This window comes from Vicugna pacos, chromosome 2 (assembly GCF_048564905.1).
Source record: "Vicugna pacos chromosome 2, VicPac4, whole genome shotgun sequence".
Classification (NCBI taxonomy): Eukaryota; Metazoa; Chordata; class Mammalia; order Artiodactyla; family Camelidae; genus Vicugna; species Vicugna pacos.
In genome coordinates this window covers 29,924,172-29,942,505 of record NC_132988.1, presented here as the reverse complement: position 1 = coordinate 29,942,505, position 18,334 = coordinate 29,924,172, and the positions used below count along the sequence as shown (strand labels likewise).

At 36.3% G+C, this 18,334-nt stretch overlaps 1 protein-coding gene across 4 annotated transcripts in view; it reads left to right on the top strand.

The window, feature by feature from the left end:
- C2H4orf33 (chromosome 2 C4orf33 homolog) overlaps nt 1-18,334 on the top strand; it is a 617,194-nt gene that overhangs the window by 15,284 nt on the left and 583,576 nt on the right. For 3 of the 4 annotated variants that reach the window (XM_072937521.1, XM_072937507.1, XM_072937500.1), the window contains exons 7-8: nt 772-870; nt 12,043-12,246. In XM_072937521.1, the coding sequence (XP_072793622.1) occupies nt 772-859 (88 nt within the window). In that variant the 3' untranslated portion in view covers nt 860-870; nt 12,043-12,246. Of the gene's footprint in view, nt 1-771; nt 871-1,547; nt 1,567-12,042; nt 12,247-18,334 lie in introns of those variants that run through there. The other variant, XM_072937512.1, reaches the window with a different exon arrangement.

Here is an 18,334-nt window from a genome sequence, read left to right as displayed (position 1 = left end):
CTCAGGTGGGCAGAGTGGGACAGGACTCTAGATGCAACTCATTCAGGGCTTTCATATCAAGATGGTTTGTTTCTTCTTCGCAAACTATACTTTCCTGTATTCAAGCTTCTTTTTTATACATTACTGGAGGCTTACTCTAGATAAAAGTATAATTATCCCATTGGCTAGGGCAGAGCCAGGGTGGAGTGATTTCCTACAGAGCCGAGTTCTACTGCAGCATGTTAGCAAAGCCTTTCTCTCCTCATTAAGCCACAGTGGAAAGCTTCTTAATCATTAAATGTTTTTTCCTGGAACAAAAAGAAGTAGAATTAATACTGTTTTACATAAACCCGCCTTGCTTTGGTAAAGGAGTCTATCCTTTAATCTGTTGAGTTGAAACTTTTAAAAACAATTGTTTATGTAATTGATATAAGTTACATCAAGGTCTGACTATGGAAACATCTGTAAGAGCATAATATGATTTCTTTAAGGCTAGATGGGATGAGTCAGGTTTGAGGGCTGATTTTTATTTCTCCCTTTAGCTGTGAGGGAGCTAGCTATTTGTAGAATTGAAAGGAGAGTGCTTTGAGATATGGGTGAATATTTTCAGAGCTGAATGTTTGATTACTAGAATGAGAAAATTGTACACATAGGATACATCTTACCTTCGATATTCTTTAAAGTAGAATGTTGTCCTATTGCAGATGTGACAAAATATATAGCTCTTCAGGGCAGTTTTTTCACAAATGCGTAGTTCATTTAAATTCCCACCTTCTTTTTCTTTGCATTTAGTCATCGTCTGGAGTACTTCAAGTCTTTCAGTTTTAACACACTCCTTGGAGAAGAGTGGAAACAGCCAGAATCAGACCTATGGCTATAGAGAAACCTGAGGTATAGAAGTATAGTAAGTGACCGTATCAGTCATTTCGTCCTATACCTTTTAAAGTAAATGAGTAATAAGTACAATCTCTTTGAAGAAACTGTGAACACATTTCAACAACAAAGATTTTCATAGAAGTCAGTGAAATCATAGTATCTCTCTGGCAAATTGTGTATAAATTAACAAGAAAATAGAAAGTTCATAGATGATTTTAACTATAAAGTGAAACTATTTCTTGGAGTCACTTAGTCCAGGAGTCATCATGTCAACAGGTTCTACCATCTGCCTTGCATCACCATTACCCCAAATATCCCTGTCTCTGTCAACCAAAATCATTATTTCTCGTCCCATTTCCCTAAACCTCAGCCAGTTTGAAACTGAACATCTTATTTGCACATTTTTGAACTCCATCATAACATGTAATAATTTGTTACTCAGAATCTTATGTCCATTCTTGAAATGAGGAGAAAAATGACATATTTTAGTTGAATAGGAAATCCATCTGTTCAGGAATTATTATGATACACGTGCTATTTAATCAGCTGTTTTTCCTGTCTTATGGCTACTTTTCTTCTGTAGAAAGAAATGGAATAACATAGTCTTGAATTCAGGCATCAGATTCTGCTTTCATTTACAAATAAATGACATTTTCTTTTTTGTTTGTTTTCATATTTCTTTTTTGTTAAAGGTTATTATGAGATATTGAACATACTTCCCTGTGCTGTACAGAAGAAACTTCTTTAAAATCTATTTATGTATATAGTGGCTAACATTTATATGTCTCAAATTCCCAAATTTATTTCTTCCCACCCCCTTTCCCTGGTCATTTTCTTAATGCTATTAAACAAGATGTCTGAAATATCATTCTACTTTGTAAACATCAAACACTCCTGGTCTATAATTTTCAAATTTTGTGTTATAATTCATAGTTTGAAGCCATCTAGTAGATTATCTATGAACTTCTCCACCAAACCTGGTCCTTCACCAGCATTCTTAACTCACAGATAAGCAATCTTGCAGAAGAAGAACCTTTATTACAGATACCTAGTTTCCTAGGCAATGATATACTTTCTCCTCTTCTTTGCTAGCTCTTTTACATAAATTGAATGTTTAGGGGCTCTGCTCAAAAACTAAACTTTCCCAAATTCCTCTGTAGATAGAAATGACACTATAAAACAGTTCAGGTCAGTGAGATGTAAGTATACAGTGTTAGAGATGCCTTACAGATGAAAGACTCAGTTGCCATATACATTTTGTCCTTTACTCTTCCTCTTCCTTTTTCCTGAATTGTAGAATTAATACCTGAGGTAACATAAGTAGCTCCACTGTGTTAATAAAGAGATAACCCAGGGATAGCTCAGTAGCAAGACAAAGGAGTCTGGGTTTCAAACAGCACAATAGAGTAACAGATCATATCTGGACTGCCTACCTGAAGACTTCTTTATGAAGAAGAAAATAAACTGCCTAATTTATTTCCCCCAGTTGATCTATAGATTCAGTGCAATCTCATTTAAAAACCCTAGAAGGCTTGTTTGATAGAAGTAGATAAGTTGATTCAAATTTTTTATGGAAATGCAAAGGATCTGAAACAGCAAGAACAATTTTGAAAAAGTACAGAGTTGGGGGACTTGTATTTCCTGACTCCAAGACTTCTTATTAAGCTTCAGTGATGAAGACAGTATGACATTGGCATAGACTTAGACAGAGATATCAGTGCGACAGAATAGAGAAACTAGAAAAAAAACTACATGCAGTCAGTTGAGTTTTGACAGAGATAGTAATTTATTTAAAAGAGAAAGGATAGTCTTTTCAACAAATTGTGTTGGAATAACTGGAAAAACACGAAAAAAAATTAACCTAAATGTGACTGGTTAAATAAAAAAAATTCTAGGAACAAATGTTCACAATCTGGTGTAGACAAAGATTTTTTTTTCAAATAGGACATAAAAAACACTAACTGAAAATAAAAAATGGGAAATTGGACTTCATCAAAATTTAAAATTTCTGTTCATCAAAATCTTCCATTAAGAAAGTAAAGGAGCAGCCCAGCAATTCCACTCCTGGGTATATATCCAAAAAAAACCCCAAAATACTAATTTAAAAAAGTACCTGGCAACCTAACGTTCATAGCAGCATCATTTGCAATTAGCAAGATATGGAAGCAACCTAAGTGTCCATCAACAGATGAATGAATAAAGAAGATATGGTATATATATTCAATGGAATACTACTCAGCCGTAATAAAGAAGGAAATGTTGCCATTTGAAACAGCATGGATGAACTTAGAGGATATTATGCTAAGTGAAATAAGACAGAGAAAGGTAAATACTGTATGATATCACATATATAGACTCTAAAAAATAAATAAACTAGTGACTAAAACAAAAAAGAAACAGACTCAGATATAGAGAACAAACTAGTGGTTACCAGTGGAGAGAGAGAAGGGGGAGGGGCAAAATAGGGGATAAGATATTAAGAGGTACAAACTACTATGTATAAATTAAATAAGCTACACGGATATATTGTACAGTACAGGGAATACAGCCAATATTTTATAATAACTAAATGGAATATAACTTTAAAAATTATGGATTACTGTATTGTACACCTGAAACTTGTGTAGTATTATATATAAACTATACCTCAATAAAGAATTAGGAAAATAAAGTGGAAAGGCAAGCCACAGATTGGGATAAACTATTCAAAATAGACATATTTGACAAAGGACTCTCCCCAGAATATATAAAGAACTCCTACAATCAATAATAAAAGGACAAGCCATTTAAAGAGCAAAAGACTGGAACAGACACTTCACAGATGAAAATATGTAAAAGGCCGATAAGTATATAGAAAGGCTCTCAACCTCACCTACCACCAAGGAAATCAAATTAAAACCGTGAGATACCACTGAATAATAACCAGAATTAAAAATTGATGCAATGGCTAAAATTGAAAACAACTGACAATACTAAGTATTAATGAGACTGTGGAGAACCTTAATCACAGGTTCAGGTATATACCGTAACTTTATAACATGAGGGCAAAGCAAAGCACAAATAATCCTAGATACAAGCAAAATTATGTAAAATGTTGAATTTGGATATTGTGGTTTGTGAGCTTTCTAAAACTTATTTTTATCTGTTTGGATGTTTTTAAAACATCTCTTAACTTTTGTCTAGATAAGAAGTATTTTCCTTCTCCAAATACCAAGCAAGTAAAAACATGCTATATAAGCATTTTCTTTTAAAAGGAGCATGCAGTTCAACCACAGAATTTTGGAAGATTTGTCCATTAGTAAGATACAAACAATGCACCCTATAGAAACTTAGTATTTTAAGAGTGGGTGTTTGTAATAGCTGCTTGAAATTTGTTTTTCAACTCTAGGACTGAAAGAATAATCATTCCTTTGTTTAATATATGCATAAGTGCATTTCCCTGCTGTGTGGTAAATTATTCACTACAGTATCACATAGGTTCTCTTTTCTCGCCACCTAAATAGATTACACAGTGCGTATATTTATTCAGGTGCTTTCTCATGCTTTTTCTCAGCTTCAGTAAAGTGTAAGTCCCAGTCCAGAGGGAAATATAACATTTATTTTTAGCCCTCAAGTACCTTTTTTGATGCTAAAAATTTTTTTGCCACAAGAAAAAAATACTTAAGTTTTTCTCTTCCTTTTCCTCCTCCTCTTTAAAATATTTGGCTTTGAGGGCAGAAGGTAATGAATACAATTAACCTGATATTTAAAAAGTAAAAGGAAGATTATAAGTGGTGAAGTTATTACAGTAAACCAACATTTCTACTCATGCCTCAGAGCCCATCTCCTTTTTCCCATTTAAGTTTCCATAGTATTTAACGTTACTTTATTGCAGCACTTTTCCCATTGTGCATTAGAAAGCTCTCTTGACCCAGCAGCCGGCTAACTGACAGCACCTTGCCTCAGCTTATGTACATCCTGTCTCGTGGCTTCGCTGCTGCCTCAGCTGTTTGAAACATCTTCGGGAACCCATTTAGCCAATCTCATGTATAAACTACCCTGGATGTGTAAGGGAGCTCACACCCCATGGGACAACTCTTAACCAAGAAGGATGGAAGTAGGTGGATACATACTCCCTTCATCTGTCAGGCTGACAATTCAGAGTTCCCTTCCACACAGCCCCTTGGAGGACCCCTAAAAACATGACACTCTGGTTGTTCGCAGCAGTGGCCAAATAGTAACACAACTTATATTGCCTTTCCCTCATTTTCTGTTTTACTCTTCCTAATTCCTTACTCCTGTTCGGAATTACTTTACCAAAATCCTACATGCAAGCATTTCAAACAGCTATTACAAGGTGTGCTTTATGGGGGACCCAGGCTAAGTCAGTTGTCACCTGCAGTGGCCCTCAGAAGTAGCCCTTCAGGATGGGAATCAGGAACTGTATCTCCCATGGGGCATTCCATGATAGGGGCCCCATTGGTGGTTGTGATGACCCTGGTGTAACATCATAGTTACTAAGATTTTCAATGGTAGATGGGCTTGAAGTGCAGGTGAAAATCAAACATCAGTGTAAGTGGTAGATAGCACATGACATAGAAGTAGTGGTAATAATAGGGACTGTGGTGTTAACTGCGTTTTTTTTTTTTTAACAATTCTGATGCTGAAATGATTCCATTTGCTCTTTCTACATTAACAAAAAGTAATAATTTGGGGAGGGGTGGATTCTGAGAAGATGGCATGGGGTGTTAAACTTGGAGCTTAACATCTTGACAAGGACACCTGGAACTTAGCATGCTGCCAAGATGACTTCTTGAACTTGGATTTAATGGTAGCTTTTAGTACCTGAAGCAGAAATGCTAAAATTGCCTTAATGGAGTATTGAGGAAAGGTCAAAGGCTTGAAGAGATGATGATGTTAAAATGTTAGAATATGAAAAAGAAAAAAATACATATATACATATATATAAATAACTGAATCCCTATGCCATACACCAGAAACTAACACAGTATTGTAAATCAACTGTACTTTAAAAAAAAAAAGAAGCCCAAAATGTAGAATATTATATGAAGCCAGAGAACCCACCATCTATATTCATCAGGAGGGGAATAAAATAAAGAAGCTGTAGAGGGTAGCACCATCATTCTTGAGACACCCAGTAGTGACCTCAGTAACTGTAGGTAGCCTATGTAACCCACTACTGAGTAGATAGTGTTGCCATAGAACTGAGATTTCTCAATGAGCATCATAAGTTCCCAGAATATCAGAGCTGCTAATTAACAGAAGTCATGTGAATATAATTTCTGTAATGAGCAATAAGGTAGGAGTGGCAATCAGAACGTATTAACATCAGATATCCATGAATATGACTAATATTCCAAAGTATACCTGAGGGTGATAAAAGTAGCCAGCCAATTTGAATGTATACCAGAAAAATAATTCAGAGCTGGTGAGAAGAAGGCTGTTTTCAGCTCATGGAATAGATCATTGTGATATGTCACCCTTATTGTAAGTCTAATCCAACTTTCAGATCCATAGCCAATTGAAAGAGAAGCTGAATCCCCTTGATAAGATAACCAGCAGTGTCACCCCAAGAATATACAATAAATATTCTAATTCTTCCCCAGAGAGATCTGTGGCCATTTAATCAGAATAACTTTAGTTCAAACAGGGGTGACTACTAAGATGTTTGGAGACTGTTGAATACAGTAAATTTGATAACTGAGCTGACACTAATAATAAGGTACCTGAATTACATTATGGCCCTCTTTTAGAATGGGGCACATGGAGGCCAGGTGATCAAAGAAATCCTGGCCAAGAACATCTCACAGTAGGTCCATCACCCACACCCTCCTGCCCCCAGGTTATTCCCCAGAGCAAGAAAGGGTGTTGCAGCACTTTTGGCTATGGCACAGTTGGCCCTCTCACCCCTTAGATACCTTCAGCATTGTCAGATTAATGGGGTGACAGGGCCAAGAGGTATCTATGGTGAATAAGAATATGGGGTAGGGTCTCTGGAAAGCCCCAATAAGAGAAGTCTAATACAGACTCTTTAGGTTTCTGGAGCAAGGCCATGTCTTCTGTTGCTAAGAATATATGAAAAGAAGTTTCTGCCATACTCCTGGGTTCTGGTAAAGGCTGAGCATCTGACCATGGGACACATAAGTGACTATGTGACCAGAGCTACCTATCATGAGATAGGTATTATCAGATCTATTAAGTCATGAGATCAAGAGGGCATAGCAGTAATCCAATATCTGATGCCAACACTACCTTTAAGATCAGGTCTGAGCAGGTCCAGAGGGCACAAATAAGTTGCATGAATAGGTGTCCCAGAATCCCACGTCACCTACTTTTGTTGTGTTGATGCCTTTCCCTCAGCTCACATCCATGGCTTCATGGGAGGATCCCTACAACCAAATACAAAGGAGGAAAAAAGTCAAGCCTGATGGGTTAGTACTAACTGAAAGGGAACTCTTGCTATTCTACAGGCCCAATTAGGAAAGTCCTTGAATGACAGGTGAAGGGAAAGCCTTCTAGAGGACAGGTACATGAGCAATTTACTTTGTCATTCACTTGTGTTGTGAAGAAATGCCTGTAAGTACACATATTTAAGGACCCTTGGGAAATGATTTGACTGGTTGGTTGGGGCAAGGTTTGAAGTTGGGAGGCAAGGAAGCTTGGGAAGGAGGCATGTAGATGGACTTCAGGTTTTGGGCATAAAGCATGAGGATCTTTACATTTCATATTAATCCCTACCAGAGCAGATCCATTGTAGAGGAAGCCCTGAATAAATAGGTGGTCACAGTGACTTAACCAGTGGATGTCAGCCAGCCTCTGTCCTCAGCCACTCTTGAGCTTGTACAATGGATCCGTAAATAGAGTAACAATGTTGGCTGGGATAAAGGCTATATGTGGGCCCGATAGCGTGTATTCCTTCTTGCCGTGCTGGAACTAGTGACCTACTCTTGAGTGCTCAAAATATCAGCAACCCAGACTAATGCCAAGACCTTGATATGGTACTATTCCCTGAGGAGACTTGCCAGCCACTTGATGGCAAGTTAATTATACCTGGCTCCTATTTGAGAAAGACAACAGCTCATCTGTGCTGGAATCAGCATCTGTTCCAGAATCAGCATCTGTTCCAGACTTGGATTTGCTGCCATCATCCAAAAAGCTTATAGGGTGTCTGGTTTCCTGACATGGGATCCTATGTAGTATCACCTCTGACCAAGTGACTCATTTTATGTTAGAAGGAGATATGAAAATAGTTGCATTCCCACAGAATCTACTGGTCTTACCATATACTGTGCCACCTGAAAGCAGCCACCTAACAGAATGATGAAGTGGCCTATTAAAGGCTTAACTAAGTAGAAGCTCAGGGACAGCTGGAAGGTTGGGCTGATACTTTTAAGGATGTAGTATTTGCACTGAACCTGGGATCCAAGAACCTGAAGGTGGAAATTGGCGATTCTCTACATCACTCACAATGATGCAACTGTGGGCTCTTTTGGATTGGTAGTAAAGTGAGAAACCTTCCACAATGGAACTCAGTGAGTTTTCACTGAACCTGAAGCTATGAAAACCACTTAGTCTTAATGGCTTCTTGTGCCAGCAGTTCATCAAGCAAATAAATGCATAATATTGGAAGGGGCTATTGATCCTGACTACCATGAAGAGTTAGTGTTACAACTTCAATGGAGGCAGAATGGATTATGTCCTCCTTAGGGGATCCATTGGAGCATCTCTTGGTGCTTCAGTGTCAATTGAAAACCTTGAATAGGCAACTGTAGTGACCACAGCCTGACAAGGCAAAGCAACCAAGGACACGAATCCAATGAGAATGAAGGTCTAGATTATCTCATCACTCAAACAACCTGTACCCACTGAAGAGCTTGACCAAATGTGAAGGAAGTGTAGAATTTGTGGTGGAGAAAGTAGAAGATAAATGTCATTTATACATGTAAAATCAGTTGCAGCAGTGGAGACTGTAGCTTGTTTCGCTAAATATTTTACATTAAGCCTTTATATGGTGGCTAACCACTACCTGAAAGACTGACTCAATATGGAACATGTGGTTGCAAGGAGTAGACTGTACTGGATAGCTCTTGTGTCCCACCTCACATCTTCTCAAGCCATCTTTTAAGTCCACCTATTTCACTCTTTGATAGCACCTTATCTCTGTGTACCACATATATCTTGGTTTCTGCCTTGGTGCTTTTCTGACACTTCAGCTACGTGGAACACCTGTTGCAATATGCTCAGCTATTCTGACGTAAGTGTAAACCTGCAAGTTTGAGGGAATTAGCATCCTTGGTCAAATGGGGACAAGAGTTATTAGGTAAATATTCCTCTCTTCAGAATATTCTTTGGGTAGACAGTTCTGAGGTACATTTCATATAGTTCTTCAGGGGTCCTCAGGACTAAACTTCAATTGCCTACGGTAGTGATCAGCTCAAAAACACAACATTATATTGGTTTATCGTGTTTACTTTTTCCAAGATCTCCATTCTCATTCTTTAGAATCATGTTCTAAAGTTAATGAATGGCACTCAGCTCTTTTCTAAGGCTCTCCTTTTGGTGAAACCCAGACTAAAGTACATTGCGTTGTAATTATTTGTCTTTATGTCTCTTTGTTATACTGAAAGACCTATCTCCACAAAAATAGTCCAGAGCTCATTTAAGCATTCAGTTAGTGTTTATTGGATTTAATAACTTTAGAGGATATATTTCAAAATTTCATGTGTAGGGACAATCCCGGAATATTTTCCTTTGTGATACTGTTTTTAGTGAGGGAAGGAGAGAAGGTGGAAATACATCCAGACATCACCTTTTTCTCCTTCTCTCTCTTCATCTTTCCTTGTCTTTTACCTTCCTATTTCCTTTGGAAAATAGATCGGAGACATAGGACTGGTTAGTTGTGACTGGGAAAATGGGCCTACATTTAGGAAATTAAAAAGTTCTCATTTTCCCCAAAATCATAACTCAGACTTTAGCAACCTGCAAAAATGATTTTTTTCTCTCACACAAGCCACTTTCAGTGTCCTAGATAAAATAAATAGTAGACAAAAAAGGAAAGGAGCTGTGTCTTTTTCATTTATTCTAGTTTAAGCAGTGCCTATGCCAAAACATTATTTACATAGTACAGTCATCTTAAATTGTATTGATTTTTAAATAGAATTTCTTTTAAGGTTCCTCTAGCCACTCCTGCTACTTATTCTGGCCCCTAAACATGAGGGTCTCCCCACTTCCTTATGTCTGTCCCAGGTGTCCATTCTCCCCAGTCCTCTCAACTCACCCCACCTTTTCCGTTAGTCTTCGTCACGGACAAAATTTTTAATCTGTCTAAGTGCCGATCTTTTAAATAGGTATTGACTCAACCATTAGGGTATTTTACACTATTTTGGACTTGAGTCCAAGAGGTAGAGCATTTGCATTTTGAGATGAGTATATCTGTGTAACAAATCTTCTAATTGAAGATATGTATGGGGGCATATTTTTAAAAAAATTGTCACTCCTCAGCACTACCCACTTTCTTTCTTTCTTTCTTTTTGATTGTTATAATGACTTTATTTGTAATATAAGTGTATGACATAACCTCACCGAAAGTGGTAGGAGAAAAAAGGAGTTTCCTAAGTAACTTAGGAAAATGGTATTTTGACTGAAAACAGACTAAAGACCAAAAAAAAAAAAAAAAACAAAACTAACTATATGTAAACACAGTATTCTAGATAGTAAATTTATTTCTCATAGGAATACCAGCTAATAATTCTGAAACTACTTTATAGGTTTACTAGGGTTGAAAAATAATAGAATAAATGTTAGTTAAATAGGATCTAGGCTTCTTACTATCATAGAAATAAATTACAAATAAGCAAGGGGGAAATTTAGGATTAACTCTGCAGTACTTGCTTAGAGTTAGATACATCAGTATGAACTCGTGTTTAGTCTTGGTAGATAGATCAATCGATAGATAAGTCATTGATAGACATGGATAGATGATAGGTAGGTATAGATAGGATAGATAGATTATAGATAGGTGTTTATACATTTTTAGTATACTTAAATATATATCTTAGCTCTGTCCTCAGAGAGAGCCCAGAGGCAATGACACCCCAGCAACAATAAGCACACCCAGTATTCAGTGAGGTGTATTCTCAGTATTCTAAATATCATTTTCCAATAAAGGAACTAGGGATCCTTAGAGGAATGGCTAATTCTAGGGCTAGTTCAAGGAAAAGACAGGTTAAGCCTAGAGCATCTCCCAGTGCCAGAAAGTAAAGAAGCACTAAAAAGGAAAATAAACAAATAGGTGGATACTACCCATTTTCTGATCATTTATTTTCCGAATTTTTCTTTGTAAGAGAAAAATGTATAAAATTGAATATTATAACAATTTATTATCACCAGCTATCATTTTTCATGTAAGGAATAGTGAAAAGACTTTCACTACAGCCAGATGACACACGTGTGAGGAATATAAGAAAATAGAAGTTACTGTTCTATGAAAAGTGAGGAGTGTCTGTATAAATTTTTCTTTATGACTTTGTGATAAATAGCTAGTAATTAAAATATTATTTTCCATACAGTGTAATCCATAGATAAATGTTATGCCTCATATTTATAAATCTAATATATAATTTAAAGGAGAAATAGTAGAAAATATTGTCAAATGATATTTCACTTTACCATCTGTAGGAATTACAGTAATATATAATTCTATCATTGGAGAGAGCTTTAATGCTTTTCTGTTAATTTTTTACTTTGTAGTGGAAGAACTCACAGAGAATGCAGAGTTCAGTAAAAACTAATTTTCTTCTGGCAGTTTATCAACTCAAATATCTGTTAAGTAGTATTTCTAACTCAATAGTACACTGAAAACCGAGGTTTCTAATAATGCCCTAAGGCACTTCAATGCCTGGAGTACATCTTTTGAAGAGAGAGCTTTGCAGAAATAGAAAACCGAACTATAAATGAAAGCATTCCAAAAAGCTAAAAATGTGCTAAATACAAATGTATGTTTTTGAATGAACTTTGAAAAGAATATCCAGAAGAAAAAAAGATAATTAATACCACAAGTAGTAAGCTTTGATATATATCATAGAAGCACCAAGTGTCTTGTATTCCTACAATGGTCCTGGCTTTGCTCCTGACTGCCAGATTTTGTGCGTCATTTCATTAAAATTTCTAATATTTATTATTTTTCAGGAACCATTCAGGACCTTTATATTTAATTTTGACAACAACCTCAGAGAGAATTATGTATCTTGGAATGCTTATTTTTAAAGTTAAGGAAACTGAGGCCTTCAGAGATTAAATGTCTTGCCCAAGATCATACAGCTAAAAGGTGGATTTGAACCTAGGAAGTTTGATTCTGGAGACCAGGCACTCGTCAACTATGCTGCAGCCTCTGTGAGTCTTGATTTTTCATCTATAAAATAAAGCTACTGAAGTGAGTTCTTTTCTTGCCTGATTCTATAAATAAAAATAGCATAGAAGGAAAAAGAGGTTCATAAGCCCTTTACTTTTTTGTAGTACACTCACAGAGAAGATGGGTATACAAGTCACTTATTAATAAGCCACTTGCTAAGAGAAACACATTTTTCCCCCTAGGCTCTTCTGGGGTATCATTTATTGCAGTAGTGCAGTGTCACACCTGAAAACTGTCATTGCAGCTGGTGTACTTTGGTGGTGGACTGGTGAATGGAAATCTCTTAGGATTTATCCTGAGTAGGGAATGAACCACAGTGTGATATAATATCACAGAGGGAGAAAACCCAGGCTTCATCTGTATTAAATGCTTTTACTAACTTGGTTTTTGTCAAAAATCAAAACACATTTTTGTCATAAGCTTCAGAAGGTACAAAAACTTTGGCAACCAAACTTCACACCCTTGAGTAACTTGAACTAACTTGAGCAACTTGACAATAACTGTAATAGACTTATCTTCATGCATCAGAAACTGGAGAAATTTAGCAGTAATTTGTTCTAAATGATCTTATAATCTGCTTGTGTAGAAAACCTCAAGGTTGTGAGTATCTGCATTCCTCTTCTTAATATTTTACTGTTTGCAACAGTGACAGTGTATCTGTTTTCCTTTCTTAGAGGATTATCTTCTGTCAAAAATAATAAAGTAGGTTAACTTATTATCAGTGACTTTTCAAATTGCAGGTTGCAAACCTACTAGGGAGTAGATTATAGAATCCAAATAGTAGGTTGTAACCATAAATAATTAAATAGAATTGAAAATAAAAGAGTGTATCATATTCATTAAGTATATATATTGTTTCAAGAGTTTTGTTCATATTTTAGATCTAGTCACAAAAGTTCAAAATCCATCAATTTTGAGTGTTTACAGAACACAGGCTTTAAACAGTTTGGTTATTCACAATATTATCTTCTGCATAGCTAGTTAATGTCTAAAAGATTCTCAATGATTAGTGACTGAAAAAGATTTGGAGAGGAACCTCATATTCAAATGTGTCTCTGATGCAGCTTAAAAACTAAGGAAAGAAATATGGTCTTCCACTTTATTCTTCAACTCTATACATTTAATGAGATAGATAAGTAGGTAGGTAGATAGCACTTGCAAAGATACAGAGCCTCAGATTTTAAATATATTCATTGGAACGTGGTCCCTTTTTACTGTATGCTTTGAGTTATAAGTAAAAGTTAGCTCAATTCAACCTAGGTTAAATGGTAATAGGAGATATGGCAGACTTCTTGGCAGTTTGATAAAGAGGTTGACATTTTTACTGTGTCATCAGGTTTCTAGCTCAGTTTATATGTGGTTTTCTTGCTCTACCATCTTTTAGGTCATCTTCATCCAAAGACATCTTTCCTTTTCGTATATGAAATGACTGGGTTTTATAAGCCTCACAATGACAAACCACAAAATCTAACATAAGAGAAAATACTCAGTGATTTATGGCACTATTCTAAATATGTTACTCATTTCATGAAAATTACAGTTCTCTGAAGTCTGGATTTTGATAATTGTATTCGCATGCTTCCATCTGTCTCCTGTATTTTCTGTGAATTATATCTAGATACTTGATGACATCCAGGTTCAATTTTTGGTAAGAATAGTTTGTAGACAGTATTACAAGATTCTTCTATCAAGAGATGCATTATGTCTGATTGTCTGCATTTTGTGATGTTAGAAGCCACTGATGAACATTGCCTAAATCCATAAATGATAATCCAGTTTTATCTTTACTTCCATATTTCTTAGCTGTTGAATTATCCCAGTTCAACTATTTAGATTCCAAGAAGCACTGTTTTTACAAGATAAATGCTTGATTTTTTTCCTTTGATTTAACTATTTTCTGAATACTTGATTCTCCAGCAATCTCCAAAGATGACCAGTGAGATTTTTAAAAATATCTTTCTGAGCTCATGGATTTAAAAATATTGTATGTATATCAATTCATTGCAGTTTTGTCATTGGTGGTCAGTGTGTTCTGTCTTTGGCTAGTGGAATCTCTTTAAGTTTGTTCCCAAGTCTTTTGATATGACCTTTGTAGTCTTTAGTAGCTTATTTGCTTTCTGGTTTAACAAGATGTTCTGGGCTCATCTTGGACATTGCCTGCTATAGACATAGAGCTTGCCATTTCTCCAGTGAATCTTGGTTTCTCTGGGTAGCAAATGATATTTAAAGACCACTATTTGAATACTAAGAGTGCCTATTGCCAACGGGTTGGTTATTTTTTCCTAGTCCTTTTAAAAAAATACATCATGACTTCATATTGATACTTTCTACTTAATATTATACATTTTACATCTGTTTCCCTTTTAATAGGGCCCAAATTGGTTTTCAGTGATTTCAACATAATCTCATTTGTTTTTTTCCTACAATGCACACAATAGACTGAATAAGTTAACACTATCAATAAGTATATGATTACTAGAAAGAGTTTAAAGGGTATTTTTATTTTTCCTATTCATTTTGACCTTAGCGTATATCCCACCAAAAATATACAGTCCAATTCCTGTCTTTAAAGTCACTTGAAAGTAGTTTCTGTCTATGTATTATGCACTGAAGTCAATATGCACTGAAGTCAATACACAATTAAGTTCATTGGTTTAATTCCCCTTTTACTTTGGGGGAATTAAAAAAATTTAAATAATTTAAAATATTAAGAGGTCTCAAATTCAAATCTACAAATGAAGATATACTCAGAGAAGTCTGGCCTGTATTCTGGTTCCCTCCAACCCATCACTTCTCTACCCCTATAGATAACCATTTAAAAAAAATTATAATTCATGCTTCCATTTTTTGAAATAATTTATTTTTGAAGATTTTGGGGGGGGTAATTAGATTTATCTATTTATTTATTTTATTTTTTTTTATAATGGAGGTGCTGGGAACTGAATCCAGGACCTTGTGCATGCTAAGTATGCACTCTACCACTGAGTTATACCTTCCCCCTTCATGCTTCCATTTTTTAATATAAGCAAATATGTATAAATTGTCATATCCTCCCATCTTAGATATAAATGTTAGCATCCTAGAGCTAACAGAAAGAATTTCACTGTCAAATTAGACTTATAATTAAGGACTCTTATCCAGATTTACTAATAAGTAAGGGGTTCTTACTTAGATTTACTAATAATTTCAAGGATATAAATAACCAAAGGCTCAGGCAAGTTAGAAAGAAATCTAGTTCATTCTATATGGCTATCTTGGTGTTTCCTTTCTGCATAGGAGACCTTCTCTGGCCAGTAATAGATGAGGTCTTTTAGTAAGATTTTTCACTGATCTCACATAGTAAGAGAAGGGTTGCCCATTCCCATTTTATATTTAAATTAGTTGAGGCCTTATATACCATTTCTCCCAGGGCCATGCCTTATAAATCCATAGATTCCAGGGACAATCTTGCTAAGAGAATTCCACAGATAAGGACTCGCCTGATAGCACATATCTTTAGCCTAAAGAAGTCAGTTATCAGCATGTTTACAAAAATATTAGACTGGGACACCTGTCTTTTTTTCTTTCCTGGATTATATTCCCTTGGTAATCAGAGAGAAACAGATTTCAGTCAGTGGCTTTAATAAGGAGCAAGAATTCCCTCTACAGAATACCTTAACAATGGCCATACTGCTTCATAAGTCTTTTACTAATTCAGTTACTCTTTTCCCCTTGTTTATCCACAGTTATTTGAACTTTTTAAATAATGTGCTGAATTAAGAATTTAACTTGAGTGTGTAATTTTTCTAAGGCCAAATACACTGCCTTCTCCGGCCAATTTGTTTCCATAAGTGTTATATCTGTTGGGAGATTTAATTCAACTTCCCTAAATATTTTCTTATCCTGGGAAATTATTGTTTACATAAATCTTACTTTTTATTTAACTGTATAAATAAATTTACAAATTCCTTGTTATACCATATAGCTGTAGAAGAGAGATTAAAGTAACATTTGACACATCATGTATTTGTTAATATTATGGGATCATTCTGTTCTCAATAGAAATGTCTTCTCCTATACCACATTCCCCTTTATAAGGGTGGTGACTAGAGTCCATTGTTCAATAAATTCTGGGTCCCATTTGGTTTATTCCAGATGTTATGGTACAGCTTTTTACAGATGTCATTTAATATTTACCCCTGCTAGGTAAGACATAGGTTGCTTTTGTATCCAAACCTACATGCCTGCTGAGTGCAGGAACCCAGGTAGCTAGCTCAGGAGTCTGATTAAGGCATCTGCCTTAGCATTCCAGTCTCCTTTCTGAGCTGGGAACTGGATTTTTTTGTGACCATCTGCACGATCCACTTTAATTCTTCTTAATTCCCACAGAGGTTTTCTTAATTGAGTGCCACGTAAGGATATTCCTCTATTGCCTAATGATCTAGGACCCATTTGTGGTTGACTACAACCCAGAGTCTATGAATATCCAAATGCTCCTCTGAGATCAGGAGCCTAATTCTCCGGCTGCTAAACCGGCAGCTCTCAACTCTACCAAATTTGCAGACTTGCCTCCCCTCAAGGTTATTTATATCAGTAAGGCACATAGCTGCCAATTTCCAAACAGTAATGTGGTCCTCAAGGCAGGAACTCCCATTAGTGAACGAGGCAGCTGCTTCTTGGCGGGGGAAGAATCACAGGGATTGGACCACTGAGCACTGTGGGGAAGGGAGATCCTTGGAGGGCTCTCTCACTGGCTCTGTGAGCAACTTGCTCTCATATTCAGTACACTTCCCCTGAACTTCTCACCTAGTGTATTCTTCCACGTAGCATTTCTTCCTGGTCATTGAGATTTGCTGTGCTGCCTTTTCTCTGTTCAGTGTCTCTCTGGTGTCATTCAAGGCAGGATTGATATTCAGCCTCAAAATTATTTGATACCCTTCTGTGGTGGTAGGAGCCGGGTGGCCATTTGACCAATACCCAGAAACAAACTAGCATCTGTCTTTCAAATGGGCTCATTAAGAGCAGCTGCCTCAGTAATTTTTCAAGTCCAAACCCAAGAGGTCTTTGCTGAGTAGCCCTATTTAATTTCTCCCAAAGGCTTCACATCTGCATATATTCTAGGAGGTGAATATTATATAATCTGAGCAGTTGGATCACGAGGTCGTAGTTGGGCTCCCTGTGCCACTATCCTCTGCAAATCTTTTTTTATGCTTATCACCCCACCTAAAATAAAATTTATTTTCGATGACTTTGTGACAGGAGCTAACAGTATTCTAATAGGAACAATGTGATTTTGCCAAAACTCAAATAGTCCTAGCTGTGCTCTTCTTGGTTGTTGAAAGTGTCTGTTAGAGACAGTAACTTACTTCCCACAGTTTGAGGAATGTCTCAGGTTACTCCAGGAATTTCTTATGTTGGGCTGGACTTGAATTTTAGCTGAATTTATCAGCCATCCTCTATTTGTCATAAAGGTGACTATGGTTCTTAATTCTTCTTGACCTTTTTCCTCTGAGGAGTCAATTAACATAATAGCATCAATGTAGTGCATTAACTTGTTCTTTATGGTTCTTTAGTACAAGTCCTGACTCACTAGATTATGGTAATATGTCAGGGAATTTACTGTATTGCTCTGGCTCTGGCAATACCGTAAATTTACACTGATTTCCATTCCATAAAATGCAAACTGTGTCTAGCTAGAGTGTGAATTTAGGATTGATAAGAAGGCATTACGTTAGATATTAGGTTAGATGCATAACGGCATCCCAGGCCCCTTTGGCCTGTTGCACTTCTTACATAGTTTTCACTGTATTAGGTGTAACTGAAGCAATCAGAGGAACCACCTTGTTTCATCCTTGACAGTCTGTTTCCTACCTTCAGGAACCTTATGCCTTATATAGTAGCTAGGACTGTTAAAAAGGGGGTCAGTGGGAATCAAAACTCCCGTCTTAACCTTTTCCTTAATTTGAACAGTGATCTATTGTTGCCCTCCTGGAATTCTGTATTGCTTAGTATTAATGACTGTGGAGGATTTAGGCAATTCCGAAGGTTCTCATTTAGCACGGCTAATTAAAACTGGGTGAGGGGTAGACT